This window comes from Pezoporus occidentalis, unplaced genomic scaffold, assembly GCF_034315485.1.
Source record: "Pezoporus occidentalis ecotype Australia unplaced genomic scaffold, CSIRO_AGI_Poc_V1 ctg26, whole genome shotgun sequence".
NCBI lineage: Eukaryota > Metazoa > Chordata > Aves > Psittaciformes > Psittacidae > Pezoporus > Pezoporus occidentalis.
In genome coordinates this window covers 3,590,651-3,611,746 of record NW_026914502.1, presented here as the reverse complement: position 1 = coordinate 3,611,746, position 21,096 = coordinate 3,590,651, and the positions used below count along the sequence as shown (strand labels likewise).

Genomic DNA, 21,096 nt, shown 5'->3' with positions numbered 1-21,096 from the left:
ATCTTACCTAATTTACCTTTGCGGAACTTAAATCAAAGACTTTCCCCTAACCCATAGAGTTGGAGTGGGAAATTTAAGTTCTCATACTTATTTCTTTACTCATCATTTTGCGTTTTTGCCTCCTTTCCCCAGTCTCCCAATATTTAAAACGTGTTTAACAATACCTACTTGGCAAACTGCTATGATGACAGTGCTAAGAAATCATGCCTGTTTGTTTGTTTCAATTTACATATGTACATCCATTAAGCTTTCATACAATTTAACCTTCTTTATCTCCTATTTTTGTTGCTTATCCTTCACTGGAAAATCTGAAACTAATACTATTTACTATCAGGAGTGAACGTGTAAGACAAACTTACTAAACGAAAAATCATTATATATATGCCTAGGAAAAAGGTTTGCCCAAATCTATTTGATACAGGCTTATGAAGAGAAATCTACATGAGCTATATGAAGTATATTTACTGACTATTTAAATACAGGTTTGATACATTTTTGTCATGATGCCCCTTTAAGAGCATGCTCATCATGAAGCCAAATAAGCCGCCTGAATATGAGCAGAAAGCATTAGTATTAGAAATTCTAGGAGTTTGTTATTGCAGCTTAAAATCCCAGGCAGCCTAGGTCAAAGAAGTACTCCTGGGGTTTGAAACTAGTAAGCTAGTAGTAGCCAAAAGTTCTATCTGATCGAGATGGAGCTGTGACTCCTACAGTATCTGACCTTTCAGCATAATTCACTTCATGTCAATGAAGTCTTCAATTTATTTCCAACATGTCTGGTACTCCAGCGCAAGGAAGCCGTTTCCAGGCCTTCATAACCCATTCCAATAGTTTGATTTACAGTCTGTTACAGGGTGATTGCCACAGGCACCTTAAGCCACAGACCCAGGGAATGGAGACACAAGAAAAATGGATTCTAACAGAATTATCAGAAGAACTTTTGCAGGAAAACCTGAAGGTAAATGCCTGACATTAATTCATTAGCAAAAGGTTTAGGCTAGTTCAGGAGATATTGCCCTGATACAGACCAAGATGGTTACACGTTGTTGAGATGAGCCTGACTTATCTTCTTAAGCACCTGAAGGAGACCTGATGCTACTTGTTCACCCCTTATTAATGGAAGTTTTACCTTTAAAATGATCTCCTTGAGTGGTAGATGATAAGAGGATACAGTTTCTCTCCCTCTCTATCAAGAGAATTTGTGGGGTTTTGTTTCCCTTTTTTTGACACACCCTTCAATACACTGAGACTGTATTACCATGGTTTTGCATATACAGGCAGTGAACAAACCACAGCAAATTTCTGTCAAACACCAATTGCAATAACGTGTGTCTAACAGAGAAGACTCTTGCGCCCTTCCCTATGGACACAATGGAGCAGTGCCTTGCCATGCCCTCCCTGCTCTGGCACCATTACGTGGGGACACCTACCAGAATACTTGCCATCAAAGCACAGGCATAGTGATGTAGACTTAATGAGAAATTATCCATGCAAATATAGTAACTGGGCAGTGTTTTACATTGAAATGCCACGAACATCACTGATGTATCTATGTGCTTAAATAGTCAAAGTTCGTCTACTGATTACCCAAATATTATGTCTTTGAGAGACATAATTACAGTCCCTCTACGTGTGTGATGGCTTAAATTTACTTCCACTTAATAACGTGTCATTAGTCCACCCACTTGTCATATAGGCATCTAAAAATAATAAGAATAAACCGGATCGATTTGACAATGACAATTTTAATACAATCTTGGCCTCTCAATTAAAAGTGAATAGGTACAGAGAACGCAGATAATTACAGCACATTCCCTGCGGCACAAAGGCTCAGTCAAAAAAACCTCCAAACGCTCCATCAGCCTGATTCACAGGCTGGCTTCTGCTTCTGTAAGCAGGCAGGCCACAGGCTGCCAAAAGCCCTTTGTGGTATCGAGTCAGTGACAGTAATTCAGGAGGTATAAAATGACCCTGTCAGGTAGCAAAGTCTTCTTAGAACTCCTGATTCCTTGTATTTCACATATGCAACTGTGATCTCTGCATTGTCCTTCAGAGCTCTTGCACAATAGCATAGATAACACAGATTATGTATTGATATATAAAGGGATACATACATTATTGATATGAGAAAGGGTACATGTTCATATCCTTTATGCAAAGCTTCAGACAAAGCTTCAGTCAGTGGTGTGCTTCGAAAGCTTGAAGGGCTGACTGGGCTTCTTGGGGGAAGAACGATCCCAAATTGCAATTATGAATTAAAGGAATGGAATTGTTCTCAGGCTTGGACATTTACAGGCAGACAATAAGGAAGCTAAATGGACAAATCACTCATCTTTGCAGCTAACTACAAATTTCACTGGTACCACTGACACTAAACGAATAACTGGGAGTGGGAAGAGGTGGAGGGCTGGCAACAGGCTCTGCCCATTAACATAACACACACTTCGCTGTTTGACTGTTTGGAATTGTGGTTACAGTTTGGGTTTTTTATGTTTTTGGTCTTTTCAAAGATCTTACTGAGCAGTTGACATCCTTTAGTGTTAAAGGCACGACACGTTTTTGGACGATGCCATTATTTTTAAGAAGTGGCACTATTTTTGTCTTGCTTTTGTCATATAATTAGTACTTGCAAAATGAACCAGAAGCAGCCTAGGAAATGGTCCTGTTATATGAGATGTGATATGACTAAGCAGGAGGAGAATGAACTGCCCAGCTTTCTGCCAGTGGAGTGGAGCTCTGTTTAACACTCATAGCCCCCAGTTTTTTAAGCTGGGGACCAAACATATCCCAGGGACACGCTACCTTTGTATACATGTAGAGAAGATACACTTCAAAGGAAACTTGAGCAAAAGAATGAATAGCAAACAGCCTTGTCCTTCTCTAAGAGTCCAGATGTGGCAGAGGTTTTTGCAGCAACTATTTCTGAAGAAAATGAGATTTGTCCTAGGCTATATTTGGAGGTTTTAAATATATGAGCATCTTCTTGCAGCAGTTTGCACGTACACCATAAATGCCAGATGGAGTTTACTGAACACAGATGATTTCACTTTACAAAACAGTTTATTTCCATCTGATTCCACTCTCTACATGTAAATAGGCAGGTAGGCTTAGAAAACAGGTGGCTGAAAGAAAAAATTCAACACTGCACTAGGCCATAGGAAATTCACATATAACGCTGTCTGGAAACACTGACACGCTGTGCATCCTGGCTTGTCCTAGCCACCCATGGGTGTGCGTCGCTGATGTACACTTCATTTACATGCTTCCCTTATAAAGCTGTGTGCTATATAGTTTGAGGGGAGCTATGCCTATGGACAGTGGTGGTAGGACATAGAGTAATTGCTTTAGCTTGCACATGTACATCCTGAAGAAGAAGACTAGATAAGTACCTGCTTACCTTGAGGACAGTACACCCATTACTTCCGCAGGAGCTTTTAAAAAGAGGGCAGGCAAGTATATCTGACAAAGCAATACACTTCTGGCTGAACTACAGGCAATTTTCTCTTGAGGATCTCTAGCACTATGTTATGATTTACTTATTAATGCTACACCTATACTGAGAATGAAAACTGTTTTCTCCTACTAATGTCCCTTTATATTAATCACGAGTGATCTCTGCAGACAGTTTTCTAAATTGGTATATACTGCATATTTCTAACAACACGACAAAGCTTATCAGTGGTCAAAGAAAGCACTGAAAGGTCAAGTAAAGAATAGAGTCTTTATGCCTGGTTAAGTTATGAAGGTATGATTGATAAATCTGTATCTATAAATATCTGTGTATATATAATGTATAAAGAAACAGCTAGGATTTCTTTACTCATTTGTTATGTTATTTTATTTCAATCATGAGCAAGACAGTATGCAAACTACCACACTAAATGATTGCTTCTGTCAGCGATCAGGAATGAAGGAAGCCCTAGAAAACCCACATTAAGATTTTGCCCATGCATTCTACTCCAGTCTGGTTTGTACACTGAGGATGAGACAATTACTAGCATCAATGCAAACTACACTTGACTAAGAAACTGGATATTAATGCCACTTTTTCTGAAGTTAATAAAATCCACTTGCAATAGGATTAAAGTGAACAACCAGACATGCCAGTGTAGTACCTATGCATACAAAGCTGAATGTATGCCTTCAAGGTTTCTACAGTAAAACAGAAGTGTTATTCAAATGACAACAAGAGGTGCAGCAAAGCTGTAATTAGAAGATGCTGTGGCATTCATAAGGCTCTAAGCCAACACCGTAGCTTCCAAGTAGCTTTCAGTCAGGATGAACTTCAGAAAAGAAACAAGCAGCAGCCTATACTATGGGCAGTTGCCTATGGGATAAAAGCTTCTCTATCTCAGGACAAAACAGAGATAAGTCTCCTTGATCTCATAACCTTTTCAAAAGCTGGGTATCACTTTGTATATATGATATAAGAAGGAGAAAGCACAGGAGGTTTATGACATTGTTAAGTAATATTTCTTTTCCTGGTTTACTCAAGTTTTCTCTCAGTTAGGGGTACAACAGCAGGTATAACTGAAACGCCCTTGCAGAACAGTGGCATCAGTATGCTCCTATCAGACACATGTCTCATCATAATAGAAAACACAAAAGGGTAAAAAACCAATTTAAATTAAAAAAGTATTGCTGAGTAGGATTTGTCTTTTGCTGGTTGGGAGCTAAAGCAGCAGTGCAACAAAACCTGCTTAAAGCGCACATAAAGTCTTACATGACCGTGGGCTAAACCAACTCAGACCGTAATTGTGGTACTCGCTTCTTTCCATAGCCAGCAGAAAGAAACAGAGCCAAGAATTTTGTATTCTCTTAGAAAAATAATCTAACAAAATAAACCTCATTTTTTGCCTTCTACCTTCTCTGAGAAATGAATTGTAAAATAGCTGTGATGGTTATGGCTTATTGAACATCTCTGGCCATGCGAAACTGGATGGCCCCTGCAACACGGAGTAAAAACTTCAGGGACTGCCTCAGACTTCTAACTCTTGTCACAACCAATGGGAATTTTAAAAGGATAAACAAAGACAGAAACTCACCCTTGTGGTGTAAGCAGCTTCTGGATCATCTTCTAGTACACGAGAGAGACCAAAATCTGAGACTTTGCATACCAAGTTACTATTGATGAGGATGTTACGAGCAGCTAAATCTCGATGGACATAACCCATATCTGACAAGTATTTCATGCCAGATGCGATCCCTCGAAGCATGCCTACTAGCTGGATGACCGTGAACTGGGCATCATGTTTCTGGAAAACATATGAAATGTCATTTCAGAGACTGCTCACGTTCCTCCTCCTTGCACTGAATTCTTGATAGAGACCCTGGAGGCTCCTCAAGTGGAGAGCTCATGAGGCGGGGGCCGTGATTTAAATGTCACAAGTGGAACTACTTTGACCTTCAGAAGACAATCTCCCAGTCAGCTGAGGGAAGGGGACAGATTTTCAATTGAGATTAAAATTCATTTTTCCTGTTCTTGCTGTCATCAGAATTTTAATTTCCTAGTTGGGACCTGTGTGAAAGCAGGACATAAATCTAAGCTGTGCGTGCTCCTGAGACTGGAGCATCAGGACATTAGAGAAACAGATGTCCAACTTCCCTGAAAGGCCACAGGATTTGTTAGTGAAAATCCCAGCATTACCCAATGGACTAATGAAAGTTTTCTATTACATAAGCTGGGTTTGTTATTTTTTAGCAAAAGCAAAGGCTGATCTGATTCAGGGGCTTTCAAATTCCATTAAATATAAACTAATTCCTTGAAATTTTCCTCAACTTCAGGAAAAGTCACTTAAACACACTGGGGCTTAGCCTAGAAACCAAATGCTGCATATATTTCTAATTGTCTACTAGCCACATGTTTTAAATCTTCCAGCTATCACTGATGCTGTTTGTTAACATCTAGCTTTGATACTGATATATAGACACACAGATGACAGGACAACAGTACGTCCTAGTGCAGCTCTCAAATGAATTTCCCAGTGCTGTAAATGTATCATCATGGGCAGCTCTCCAGCTTTTCCTGCTGCTTCTTCCAGGATTTTATTAAATACAAGGGAGCTGGCTCTGCCATGTGGGGTGAGCTCACACAAGTCAGTCTGCAAGACAGATTGAACTAATTTAATTTTTGATTAATACACTTCGGGGCAATATTAGCACTATAAGCATTAGACAAATATATGGCACAGAGGATGCTTAAAGAACCTCTCAGAATTCCCTTTCATGAAGAAATTAATTATTATAAAAGACTCTTAGCAGTTCCCTGCTATGAAACCTTTAACTAGAGCCAGCACGAGAATTTATATAGACACTGGAGAAGATTTAGCTAGAAATCAGAAGGCTTCTAACCATGAAAGGAATTAGACATTCGGATAGCCTTTCACTGGCAATGGGAAAAGCAAAATAAGCCGCTTCGAAAGGCATTTATAAAGAGGGCTATGTGGCCTGAGTTGCCCGTGATATGAGTCACAAGGTTTTTATCTGTTTCCACACAACAGTATAAAAATGAAACACCAAACAAACCAAACAACCACACTGAAATGAACAACCTGAACGACTGTTTAGTACTGCCAGAAATCATTCCCCTTTCTTCAGTGCTTTTTAAGCCTAAACAAAATATATGTATTTCAGTACAGATATATTTCATTCAGATATACTGACACGTTATTTATATGTATTTTACATGCTCCAGTGGACATCATAACATATATAGTACATACTGAAACTAAGGTTGACAATATATCCCCTTTTGGGGTTAAACATCTAGTTCGATGTTATGAATTTGGGGGATAATGTCATTCAACCGTGGCAGAACCAAAGCAGTCTCCCAGCCACAAGTGAGTTTGCCCTAACAAATTCAAATTAAACTAGTGTTTCCCCTCAGATGGGATTTCATTTCTGTTACACTTCTTGTTTTGCAACAAGTAAATCTTGGTGACACAGGGAGCGTTCACGTTTTTTTAGGCACGCTACCAACTTTGACAGAAAACAAAGATAAATCAACCACAGCATTAGGATGTCTAAGGTCGGGGAAAGAAAACAGGCCAATAGAGTTTTCTAGCAAAACATTTTGAACACCCTCAGGTATGGGGTTATTCCCTAAACTTTTCATATAGAAGGAAACAGCTCTCTGATCAGTACTGTTGGTTTGCTGATAGAATTGCCACAAATCTGTTCATTTTTGAAGTCATTTGGTAAGACTGATTGCCAACCAATAACCATAACTGCTTTTCAGCCCTCAGAAAAACAATTATCATTTTTGTGTGCCAGAATGATGTTTTGGTTTAGTTTTTCACAGATGTGATATACTAATAACACCGAAATTCTCTTTGTTTTGATGTAATACTTACTGCAAGCAGACAAAATGGACTAGTAGATCCCTACCTGGCTTTCTGAGCACACAAAACCAAATGGTAATAATGAAATATCAAGCAACAAGAGCTGATGATCAGAGCAGAGTGGCAACGAATCCATAACAGATCCAGGACAAGGGCCGGTTCTGTACCACCTACTATTCTACTGCACTTACCCGTAGGAAGCTGTCCAAGGAACCATTCTCCATATACTCAGTAACAATCATAACTGGTTTACCTGCAAGTAGATCACAGTGGTCACACATTCAAAATGAATACATATGGATCTGTAAGACCAAGCATTACAGAAATGTGCCCAAATCTTCCAAATCCCAAGGTTAATCTTACAGTGAGAAAGAAAGCAGAAGATGCATGGGCAAACCCAGCTCTGTGCACAACATAATTGTGATTCTACTGACATCAACCGATTGGATTTTTAGCAGCTCAAGTGTCAAGAAACAAGTGAAGCATCCTGCATTTTCAGGATACAGTGTTTTATCCATCACTATTGAATATAATCCTTCATAGAACTGTTGAATATGTGCAATTAAGCTGGTGTATTCTGCCACGCAATTGCCCCCAAGGTTCCCTCTGGAAGGGAACTGGGCACTTGCTGTGGCAGGAGCTGTGGTTTTTCTTGAGGTGCTCTCCACAGAGGTGCAAGGACTGTGGAGCAGTGCTCTACCATGTGGGTACAGCCAGTATGTTCCTCAGATACTGCTATAAGGGAGAGATGAAAAGCATATATAGAGGCAATAGCAAAAAATGCTCTCCTTCAGGAAGGTATTTATAATGCATATAAACTATTAAGCTTCAGTATTTTCCTAGCATAAGCCATAGAAAATGTTGAGGTGGGGAAAGAAATGGGGAAAGTGCAGAATCAGAGTAACACAGGGTACTGGAAAGAAAAGCAGAGCTGTAACACGGCCACCTTCCAGTACTGGAGGTTAGCCCTCCTTGCAGGCAGTCCTGCCTCCCTCTGCGGGCATCACTGACAACATGAACCTGGTCCTCTCCTGCTAACATAGCTGGGGGCCAACCATGCTGCATCCGTGGGGCAGTGGCAAGCTCTGAACAAACAGCCCTGCATCCTTGGAAAGCTTCTGGTATCTTTCAAAGCTTGTCCATGCGGATTCAGATCAGGTTTTGAAAGCATTCTTTCTGCCCTAAGGTATTTTGTAACAATAACCAAGATTTCATATGCAACTCTGACATGTTGGAGAGAAATGAATGCAAAAATGAATGTGATTACGGTGAAGTTTCCAGACAAAGGTCATTGCCCTGCTAATATTTTACCATCGCATGGATTTTATTATTTCATAATACGTTCTAAAGCTTTGTTTATTTTCTCTCTGTGGTAGAGAGAAAGGTGGGCAAAAGCATGAAGTTATTTAAGAAGATGAATTATTATTTCACATACAGTACAGGAAGGCATCTGACCATAAAAGCATGACAAAGGCCTGCATATTGTATAGCAGGCATGGTGACATTTTAGCTTTTAAAATTGAACAGCATGATGCTTGAAAGAGGTACTCAGTATAACTCAAAGCAAGAAAGCCATTAAAAAAGCAAAGTAAACAGTAACAACTACTTTTTTGTTTGTTTTTCAGAAAACACAACTTCTACCAACTAGAAATTCTTAGAAGATAAACATCAATATAACAAGAAGAAAATCCTTTGTCCTTTGCGTGGATTAACAGGTTAAAATACCTTCTTTCTGCTGTGCAAACGATGTGTTACATCGTGAGAGTCACACTGATGGGTAATTGACTCTGACATCCATTGACTAGTAGGAACAATCTATCCAAAACATTAAACTTGAATGATATAGAATAGGATACAGGTAAAATGAAAATAAACAAAAAAATCTGTTGCTTGCTTATTCTTGTTAGCAAGAAATATTCAGTGCAAGGAAAAATACCTAACTTACAGTGTGCATCTAATATTAACCCAAAGGCATTTCTGGTAATGCACAGAAAATGCTGCTGAATCTTTCAATCACAGGGCAATGCACTGATGAAGCTATCCAAAACGTCCTATGATAAATCCACGTAGTTTGAAAACAGGATATGGTTGCTTGGTTTATGTATAAACTCAGAGAATTTTATGACACATCAGATGAGTAAAACTAGAATAAGAAGATACATCTTCCAACTTATTAAGAGAGCATCTTCCTGCCTTGCTCGCTCCTACTCGGGAAGCCCCAAGTGCAGCACTGCACTCTCATTCAGTTGGAAATGTGTCTGTAATAGGAAGCACATGCTCAGAAGCAACACGGTGGGCTTTTAAAAGACCATTCTGCATTCATTTATCAAAGCACAGCCTTTATACATGATAACAACTCGTGTCAACAGTGTTGCTGAAATTTATTATACTAACAGGCTACAAATTGCTGTAAATTATTAGTAAACTAAGCAGAACATGCACGCTGGTTATTAAGGCTACTGCCTGCAGCATGCTGAGGAGAACAGGGTAGTGACAGGGAAACACACAACAGAAACTAACGTGAAGGAGGGGAACAACCCTGCATCGAAGCAAAGGACTGGAGTCTTTCTGATGCACCTCCTTCATGCTATCGGTGGCTTGTCTCCTGGCAAACCAGAGCCATCCCAGCTTGAGAACTTCCTACACCCCTATTACAGGGATTGTGCCAGTTGCAGTTACAAGGAGTTGCTTCAGAAGACCTGCTTAGTATGAAAAGCTAGATCATTGCTAAGGGCCATCTGTCAAATAGAATGTGGTTAATGAAGAAAAGGTCATACTGCCTGCTTATCATGCACTACCTGTACTGAGAGTGATCCAGTAAATATTCCACAGGCTCTCTACTTACTATACACAAACTAATGCTTTTCAGTGTGATTCAATAACTACCATTAAAAAGTAGGAACACTGCCTAATGTGTTATTACAGTATATTGGTTTGGTTTAAAAAACACAAAACCCCCACAACCTTCTTCTATTACCCAACAGAACGTTAAAGAAAATAGATTATTATCTTCACTTGCATCTCTGCCATATAATTTTACCTAGAGAAGCAGAAACAAATAGTTTCAGAGCAGTTTTCTCACCTCCTATACTCAAGCTATCTGGAGAGGGTGCTGTATCCCTGAGGCTTTTATTGACTTCAGCTGGGAATATTCAGAGCTCAGTCTCTCATAGTTAAATGTGACAGGCAGCTGGCACTCCCAACCCCCTGAAACACAGCAGTCTGCTGTGAATATAGCTGAGTAGCAAATTTACTAATAGTCAGTTATACAGAATACAGACAGAATTAGTAATGCGCATTCAAAGCAATGCACAAATTCTGCATGCACAGCAATTAAATAATTTTCTATAGTGCAACAAAAAAGTAACAGAACAGATTTTAGCTCAGCTGTGTACAGGCTGATGCTTCAGTGTCAAGTAATTTTGGGACTGCAAATCTTATTCTGCCTGTACAAAGCGTGTGTCTGTGTGACTGTGAGACCTGAGCTGAAGTTCTGGTGTCCTCAACATCAAAAGGACATGGAACTGTTGGAACAAGTCCAGAGGAGGCCACAAGGATGCTCAGGGGCTGGAGCACCTCCTGTATGAAGACAGGCTGAGGAAGTTGGGGCTGTTCAGCCTGGAGAAGAGAAGGCTGCGTGGAGACCTCATAGCAGCTTCCAGTATCTGAAGGGGGCCTATAGGGATGCTGGGGAGGGACTCTTCATTAGGGACTGTAGTGACAGGACAAGGGGTAATGGGTTAAAACTTAAACAGGGGAAGTTTAGATTGGATATAAGGAAGAAGTTCTTTACTGTAAGGGTGGTGAAGCACTGGAATGGGTTGCCCAGGGAGGTTGTGAATGCTCCATCCCTGGCAGTGTTCAAGACCAGGTTGGACGAGGCCTTGGGTGCCATGGTTTAGTGTGAGGTGTCCCTGCCCATGGCAGGGGGGTTGGAACTGGATGATCTGAAGGTCCTTTCCAACCCTGTTCTGTGATTCTATGATTCTTTGTTATTTAAATCAGCAAAATAGACTTTTATAAATCACACTTAGAGCATTATTATTGTAATTATGTCTCTTCATAACACATAGTTTTTTCTACATACCTTTCACTAGCTATTTTTAAACACATTCTTGTGTTTTGGGTTGTTTTTTTTTAAATTTAATATAATTTGTTGCAGTAAGCTACCAAGTACTTTCATACCTGTCTGTTCTCCTGACACCTTGACTCATGCAATTTAAAATAAAAGTTCCTTAAACCCAGTAAAACCATCCACTTAACAACAAGGTATTTGGTATACTTCTACCCAGTTAAACTGTAAATGTTCTCAGTTCATTGAAATGGCAAGGAGCTGCTTTGCCAGCAGAGTCCTCTAGGATGAGCTAGGAAACATCTTGCCTCAATGAGAGCATGAGAGCCAGAATTTGCCTAAACAAGGCAGTATCACCATCACTCAATCCCACCACCTACTCATGAGGAGAAGAGCATGGGCAGCTTAGAGGAGGCTACTGATGTCTCAGAAATGCCTGTTACAACCTGCTGTTACCTAGATGACAGTAGAGTTGGAGAGGGTTCTTCAAATATGTTACTCTTCAGGCAGGTGCCACATGTGGATGGAGGTTTCAGTTCCTTTTTTGGGGGCTCAAAATGAGAAGGTGATTTGTTATCATAAAAAATAGACAAAAATAAGCTTTAACAAAAAACCCCTACACCCATAACAGAAACAACCAGGGGCAGATATAGAAAATGTCTCAGTAAAGAAAATATATATATTATCAAAGAAATAAAATCAATTTTACGACCGGCATCGGAAGGTCCCAAGATTTTTTATTTACTTCTGCATTTATTTCACCTTTAGATTTTTACTAAGAGGTATTCTGGAGGTTCAGGATCTTTAAAATGTCTCATACTGGTATGCACTGATGCGCACTGAATACAGACATCAGTACGTCCATGTGTACTGAATATCACATAGAGTAACATGGAGTATTCTTTTCCCTTCATGGAAACCATGCAGGAAGAAGCTTGGATTTACTCATTAATTTACTGGTACCAGTTGCCAGAGCCAGGTAGGCTGTTCATTAATTTGTGCTAATGATAACATCTAATGACTTGGTTGAAAGCAGAACATATTGCTCAGTGCAATTAGGAACCCTTAGACTCTGTGACTGGTAACAGATGATCAGTGAGTGCCTCTTGGCCACTCTGTAGCAATTTGTAGCTCTGGAGTTTATTAAACCTGCCAGTTCATTACAGAAACGCTTATTTTTCTATGCGTTCTCTGGGTTTTTTTTATGCAGACTGTTTTTATTCCCATGTTTTTCCCAGCTCATCAACCCAGGGCATGGTTTCTAAGTTCTCAGCAGCCCGCAAGCAGCAAGCCAGTGAAGATCCTGCAGCTGCACTGCAGGCAATTGCCTCCGATACCATTCCTCATTGGATCCATCAGTGCGGGGTTAGCTGGTGCTTTCACACGGGTAATGTTTTTCCTGCTTTTAAGGAAATACAATATACACTGCAAAAGCCAAACTATGTGTTTCTGCTGTTATCTCTTTTAAAGGCTATCTGGTACATATTGACAGGGTTAGAGCATAAACGTTTCTGGAAGGGTTTGCAGAGAATAAACATGGATGAGTCAGCTTTTTATTTGCTTTTGCTCCTGAAAGACCAGCAAATCCCAGAACAATTTAGGTTGGAAGGGGTCCTCCAGTGACACTTCCCATACAAAACAGATGTGCCTCTGACAGCTTACTTTTAGTGACGACTCCCTCTAATCGAATGATGTTAGGGTGGTCAAACTGTCCCATGATGCTTGCTTCTCCAAGGAAGTCCCTCCTCTGTTTCTCTGTGTAACCAACTTTCAGGGTTTTGATAGCCACTGAAATTTCCTTTTTAGAAGGCAGCTTCAGGCGCCCACTGCAAACTTCTCCAAATTCCCCTAAAAAAGTGCAAAAAGTGACAAAAGATTAAATATAGTTATTTCATGGGGATTTAAGAAAGAAGACAGCATTCAGCAAGAATCCCTGAGGTGTGATGTTTACTGGTGGGCCACAGATCAGAGCTCCAAAGGAGACCTTTGGACAACTACTTAACATTTCCATGCTTGGGTTTTCCAGCTGTCCAACTGGACAATTTCACATATCCAGATGACTGCAGAGCAGAGGAATGCATAAATGTGACCAGAAAATCCCATTTTTGTTTCAGTTGATGGCCTTTGAGACAATGGTAGGAGGGCCAATCAACACAGAAGTAAGTATGAGAATAATCACGCATCCTTACTCTTCATTTCTACCAAACATATTTCACTTAAAGTAGCAAGATAATTCATAACGAAATAATTTATCTACACAGCTGCAAAGGGAAAATAAATCCATACAGATTATCTTTGTTCTGTCATTATTCAAATGGATCTAATAATGCAAATATATACTGTCACTGTGGGACTACACGACCTGATAGTCCACCATGAATATTGTGCCCACTGCATCTTGTGTGAGATCCCTAAATAGAAAATGGCAGATATCACTGCATGCTTACTTTTATAAAACATGGTTTATCCTTTGCTATGTAACATCCAAGAAGAACATACAGAGAAAATTACCTTGGCATTCAGATAAGCACATATTACATATGTAGACAAATTGCTGGAAGAAAACACTCGAAGATTTCTATATTTAGCTAATGATTACATAAAGCATTTAATGGAAATTTCAGCACCTTAACATTTGAGCAGCAGCTGACTTTTGATTCCCAGTTATCCAACCCCTATCTTAGATTTCGTACAATATAATAAACTGCACCTACAACATCCCAGTTAAAATAACAGTAGGTACATTTTTTTCTCCTTGTTTCAATGGCAAAACAATTGAAATGATGAGAAACACAATAAAAACAGAGAATGGCTAAAATACACAAGAAATATGATAGCAAGAATTGTCCCCACAAAATTCTTTAAAGACAAGGAAAACACTATACTGATCAGGGAAGAAAGGTTGGTTGGTTGCTGGTTTGTGTGTGTGCTTTGTTTGTTATCTTTCAAGAAGTTACAGGGTATTGCTGGAGGGCTTTCACACTCATTTTCTAACACATGGCTACTCAAGTTCTTTCATCAGAATACAGGAGATCTAAATATAAATAGTCCATCGTGCCATATTTTGTCAAGTGGCCTTGTACAGAAAGTCTGAGCTGGAAACAAACTAATCCTATAAATCTAAATCTAGCTGGCATCATTTTCATGCAAACTGGGAATTTTGATTTTACTTGTGAGTGAAGTACCATGGAAAGAGTGATGATACTGCTTACATATGAGCTTTTCCCCACTTAAAGTGCAATAATCCTAAGTGCAATAGCATAACTCTGCCTCTAAAGAGCAAAGGCTCTTGGAGCTCATTTGCCCACAATGATTCTTTCTTTATATCTGCAGCTGATTGTTTACATTAAGCAACATCTGTGAAAACTAAAAATGACCAAAATCCACAGAAATAAAGTATTTTTAATAGGCAAATTTAAATCATTTTGCTCTTCATAGATTTAATGCTCGGAAATGTATGATGGGTTGATAGCCCTTCACTACTGACTTCAGATGCGATACCACATGGGATACATCTGAGATGTTACATTCAGCCCATTCATCTGCAAACTGAAATTATTCTTTTGCAGTAGAGTTCATGCCTCGTATGCAGCAACGCAATTTGGGCATGATAAAGGGGGAAAGAACAATGACCTGAGCCTTAAAAGTCAGGGCTGTGTGTCCGCATTCAAAAGCTCAAGGACTTGGCATTATTTATTCACAACAAGGAATGAGATGAGAGAGAGAGATGACAATAGTTTAGGCTTATTGAAATTACGGTTATATGGACGCCAGCTCCTTATTCTATGCAGAAAAGGTAAACCCAAGAATAGTCTCAAGTTACAATAAAGCTCAGTTAGATCAGGAAAATAATTCAAACAGTAAGGACACTTGGACAGTACAAAAGATTTTTTATGGAGTCTACAAACTCTTATCTTGTAGATTATAAATAAGCATCTGTCAAGAGCAGTACCCAAGAAGGTGGGAAAGGGTATGGGCTTCATGACCTCCTGAGGTCACTTTTCAGCTTTATTTTATATGGTTTCTCTGTTAGACAGCCAATTTAAACAAAACACCTGATCAAATGTGTCACAGGTCAATGACCTTTCTCTGTTGTTAACACAGGCTAGATTTAAGTCAACATAGAAGTGAAAGTCACCATATCTTATCACCAATTGCTGAGGTGCTTCATCCTCCAGGCATGCTGATCTGGTACTAATGTAATAAAGAAAATTAAACTCAGAGTATGTATCTTTAAATACATATATACTACTAAAATAGATTGCATCCTTTGTTTCTAACATTAGTTGTATTTCATGCTGCCAAGACAGGCAGCAGCTCAGAAAATGAATTGTAAAACCTATTACTAGTAAGTAATGGGTGTCGAATCCTGTTCAGACTTCTTAATTAAAACTATTCAATCTCTGCAAACCAAAATGACAAGTATACTTTACCAAGCACAAACACTGCTACAGTTCAGACACTAACCCCCAGCTCAACACTATCCGAGAACTACAAAGAGGAAGACTAAAGCACATCTTGAAAGCAGAAGGAAGGGGAAAAAGTGCTTGAAATAAATCTTGCACTGTCCAGCTTCGTATTTTCTGTTCTCTATATTTTAATGGTCAAAAAGGCTAAAAAATGCTAACCTCTTAAAACTATTGTTCAATTTTGGTCAACGAAGACTATAGCTGTGATTTCAGCAAACAGTCTGGGAATCAAGCCTTCATTTACAACTGGAATCATATATCTGATATTTGTTTGACTTCTGGGAAGGAAAAGATTACGGCTAATGTGCATCAACACGGTCCCTTCAGCCACGGCTGCACAGTTTAGAAACTGGGTGATTAATCGGATTCTACAAATGCCTCAAGGCCAGTTGATGCAGCAAGAGACTAAAAGTTGGAGCCTTCATAGCAATTGAGCTTACTCTTGCCTGTCAATATAAAATGGAAAACAATTTCACTGGAAAAAACTCACTGGGCACATTAACCTTCAGTTCATTCATATACAGGGCAGCACGGATGCTACCTAACCCTACCTGGTCAACGTCCATAATGACATTCAGTTACACTATATCTTTTCTTCCTGCAAATCATTACTATATGGTCCCAGTAAGAAATGGACTGGATCTCATCAGATATTGTTTAGGAGGAATAAGGACTTGTGTCCAAGTTGGAAGGTAGAAAACCAAAAAGAGATGAGTTTGATGGCTCTACATTTTCACATAGAGCCTTTCTAAAGTGTTTATTTTTGATTATACTCACACATAAACACTGCATAACCTGCCCTGCAGACTGATATGTCTATTTACATCTGGAAAGCAAATAGATATTATTAGGAGGGCTGTTCATGCGATAAAGATCACTCTTCAGGAGATCTTAATTTCTTTTTAAATGGGCTACTTAGTGCATCAGTGAATGGCATTTGCTGTGCATTGATACCCAGGGGACAAGTAAAAGATGACTGTGAAATTAGCTACTCCCTTTACTTTGCTGTGTTTCAGATCATGATTGTACTGTTGCGCACAGAACTCCCTCAAAGTTGGAGAGGCACCTAAACTTACCGTTTCATAAACCTCATGAATGTCAGCAATGTTCTACAAGCCTTCACTGAGACACTCCAAACCTTCATCATAAGTTCATGGACAGGTAGCCCCTCAATTTCAAAAGTACTTTGATTAAGAAGATGTCATGTTCCAGGTATGTTTAAACTTTGAAAGAAAAACAAAAGCTGGCTTTCATGTTCAGCAAAGCACATCTGTAAATCTATCCCACATCAAGAAAGTACTTTTTTTGTAGCATTTTCTTGCTATCCAATTGGATTTAAACTTCTTAAGTGGTTTGCTGAACTGGATCCATAAAAACAAGTAAGTTGTTTTAAAAGAAAGAATTACTTAAAAGAAAAATCTGAAAAAGTGGCTCCTGACCTCAATTTTCTTATGCTTAGCCTCCCACTAAAATCCCTCGTGTTTTCCTTGAGGTTCTTTTGGACAAGAATATTTCCTTATTGTGTCTGGGTATGTTTTCAAAGCTGTGTAAGCTGCCCTCTATTCTCAGAGACTTCTGGCTAAAGCTGTGAAAAAATGCCTGGAAAAGGACCTCAGAGTATCAAGATTACTTGCCTGACTTGAAGGTCTCATTACTTACGTCACACTTCAACACAGTTAAATGAATCCCTTCTTCTCAAATCACTGTCTTCTCATAATTTTATTCACACTTGCATTTGTAAAGGAGAAGGGCAGGAAAAGACCAAGTCATCCACTCAAATAAGTCATTGACTCAAGTAAGAGACAGGAAATGCCTTTCTGCTTTTGGGAAGGAAAGAAGCAGCCTCGGAGGCATTCACTCCAAATGCAAGAACCACCACGTGCTGAATGTGGCAGCAGTGTAAAGTGATGCTACAAACACATTTTGGAAGCTCCCAGCACTCCATATCATGATTTTTGTCTGTTTTTTCCTGCATGGCTCTTTGTGCTGGCAACTCTGGCAACTGCTAAAAGGAAATGCTAACCGTAATGCCGTATGTAGCTTAGACTACGTGAATCTGACAAAGGGTCTCCAACAAATGGCTTTATCATGTTTTGAGTCCAAGCTTCAATGCAGAGGACCTGCAGGAATGACCATCACTTTTACTGGAGTGCAACAAAGGGACTTCATTTTAAACCACCTGACTCTTACAGAACATATCCCTTCTCTGAAGCTTCTCAGAAAACTCTTTCTCCATTTTCAGAGGTCATAGCTGACAGGTTTGGGCTTACCTCTCATTCTTATGTCTTTTTGGGTAGGTCAGAACAATGTGCTATAAAATATGAAATACCATTGATTCTTATGAGTTTGTTTTCTGGATTCATGTACTGCACACAGCCCAAGTGTGGAAAGCTTATATTTGTGAACGAAGGCTCCTGAAAGTTTTTTTAAGGAAAAATGCAGCTTTTGGATTTAGCTTTTCAGGAACCCCCTTCCCTACCTCCATACTAACTCTCTATTAAGTAAGCAGAGCTCCACCGCCTTGAATGAAGATGATGGAGAACAGTGCACTCTTGTGGGCCAAAACTGAAACCAGCAAGGAACAAAACCCCTACTTTTGCAGAAGATAACCTAACTTCATACAAGCACTTGAGTAGCTGCAGTGAGAGAGGATGAATACTATTTCTTTTACTGGGTGATTCAGGAGATGCACTGAGTTCAGTAGCTTGGTTCTATATTTGTTTCCAACTGGAAACCTTTTGCTGTGCACTAGGGGACTGTCTCTCACACATCTCCTGATTTTAATTCAAGTAATAAGTTTAGAGAAAAGCAAAAAAATCAATAATAAAAGAATTAGTAATTTTCAATGGATTAAAAATCAATAGTGCTTCTCACAAATGCTTTAATTTAGCAGGAAAGCCACCACTTCATGATCTTCTGACTCAGCCAGACAATTTGCCACTTCAAGAAGCAAGCACATGTCCTATCAGGAACTACATGCCACACTGCAACATGGACAACTCAGTGTGATGGGACTTTCTGTAATCTGGCTCCTCTGCTACAAAATCTGCTCATTTCGACAGTTTGTTTTCTGTAAGCCAAACAACCTATGGCATCTGTATGGCTCAGACAATCAGTTATCAGACAGACAACCCTTTCCTCCTAAATCGATAATTCAAATCCAAAGCAGTGACCAAAATCAATCCAATGACCAAAGGTCATTGCAGGCTGATGGATGAGTGGTGACTGGTATGAAATGAGTTTGTGGTTTCATTCAAGGCATAACAGTCAACAGTCCTTTCTTTTTTTTGAAGAAAAGGAAAACATCTCCACAGTTGATACCATTTTCTGTGCTGACAGATTTTAAAGAGAAACCTAAGAAGTGAGGCTGAACTCTTTTCGCTCCCAAAAGTGCTACATCCAAGTGTGGGCTAACGGGTGTCTGAAAAGCTGCCTCGCTACCTGCTTTCTTTGGGAACAATGAAAAAGAACTGCATCCCCTTAAGTTTTCACATGCACTGGAATCAGCTGTAAATATGAAATCTGAACACTTTAGCTTCCTTTTTACTCACAAGTAAAACAGTAGATACAGCAAAACCCTTTAGTTCGTTAAATCTGCTCATCATTACCTGCTCCAACTACTTTATCAATGGAGATATTAGAAGCATCTAGTTCCTTGGCAAATTCATGCACAGCTTGATTAGGATCTTCATATGTATGCGGATCGACGTAAGTTCTCAGGCCTGGGAGTTTCACTGTGTAAAAACAAATTCAGAGAGAAAATGTTACTTAGACTTAATTAATCCTTCGCAAGAACACTCATGAGACAGCAGAAATCAAATCAATAGAAAAAAGAGGTATACAGCTTTTCCAAATCAAACTGTGTAAAGCCAGAGACACTAATGCGCAGAAGCCTAAAAACCAATTTATAATATGTCTGCGCTTGCCATTTTTAACTGCTTTTCAAATATTAAAATACTACCCACCTATTCCAACTTGCTGTATTTAGATGCTGCAATATATTGTCCCTAGCAATGTAACAGCAGAGACAAGAAACAAAATGCGTGATGCTACAGAAAACCTGAAAAGTTCTTAGGAATATGCTAAGGAGAGCACATCAACTCAAGCTTTTTCTTTCCAAGTCCTCCATCAAGGTCTTCAAGGCCTTGGGTGATATAGTTTAGTGTGAGGTGTCCCTGCCCGTGGCAGGGGTTTGGAACTAGATGATCATAAGGTCCTTTCCAACCCTAACTATTCTATGATTCTAAGGTGCATAAGAAAAGAAAATTATACATGAACAAATGCATCTCTGCCTTAATCCCTCTGCTAGCACATACAAGGATGGCAGCCGGTTGTTCTTATTATTAAAGTCTGGTTGCACTGCTCAGTTTCCCTAATATCCATGTTATTATATTATCCCCCTCTACAGTTTTCTGGCCAGGGGTTGTTCATTTTGCCTGGGGCAAGTTCAAGCTCAAATGACTGAACAATTTTAAGGGCAGTTTCAAGCTCTCCACATCTCTTCCTCTAGCAGGACTGGGGATGGGAGGAATGTATTCTTATTCATAACCTTTCTCCCAAGCAGAGATGCTGAAGGTAAAGCATAGCCTCATTCCTCCTCCCCAGATCAAGGCCCTGCTTGCGCATGTACCCAGTACTTTGTGTGCCTGCCTCTGTATTCATTTTAGAACACAAAGGTGTTTTGTTAACAAAAAGTAAAATAATCATTACATCCAGCTTGAAGTTTTCAGCTTCTGACAAAAAAACCTGCATTCCTGGGTATGTATTCTAGATTTGTCTAACAGTACCAGTTGGTCTCGTAAAAGGTATCACCTCCTCCTACAAACACTGCCTTAACCCACTCAGGAATATCCGTTCCAGCTTGGCATTATTATACTGCATCAATTGTTCACTACCAGAATAGTTAAACCTTTTTTGTTTGGGTCACACAGATGGGGAAAAAGCACTTTTGGACCATTCGCTAGAGCCCACCATCGTTTTGTCAAACAACCCCCAGTGTACGTAAAATAAACAAATATATAAATGAAATCGATTTGATGGAGATTTATTGGCCTCAGGATTGACAGAGAAATGATAAAAGTGAGTTCCCAAGTTAATTGCCTCAATAACAATGCAAACCAAGAGCCATGCTCTTAACACAAGGACTGCGTGCGCGCAGCATTAAATGCCGACTGCGTTTCCCTTCAAGAGCCTGATGATTACAGAATTACTTGCA

General features: G+C 39.5%; 1 protein-coding gene across 3 annotated transcripts in view; it reads right to left on the bottom strand.

Moving 5' to 3' along the window:
* Window positions 1-21,096, bottom strand: part of EPHA3 (EPH receptor A3) — a 216,187-nt gene that overhangs the window by 18,655 nt on the left and 176,436 nt on the right. For all 3 annotated transcript variants that reach the window (XM_062623993.1, XM_062623994.1, XM_062623996.1), the window contains 4 exons: window positions 19,490-19,615; window positions 13,075-13,260; window positions 7,532-7,593; window positions 5,046-5,255 (listed from right to left, as the gene is read on the bottom strand). In XM_062623993.1, coding sequence (XP_062479977.1) covers window positions 5,046-5,255; window positions 7,532-7,593; window positions 13,075-13,260; window positions 19,490-19,615 — 584 coding nt within the window. The remainder of the gene's footprint in view (window positions 1-5,045; window positions 5,256-7,531; window positions 7,594-13,074; window positions 13,261-19,489; window positions 19,616-21,096) is intronic.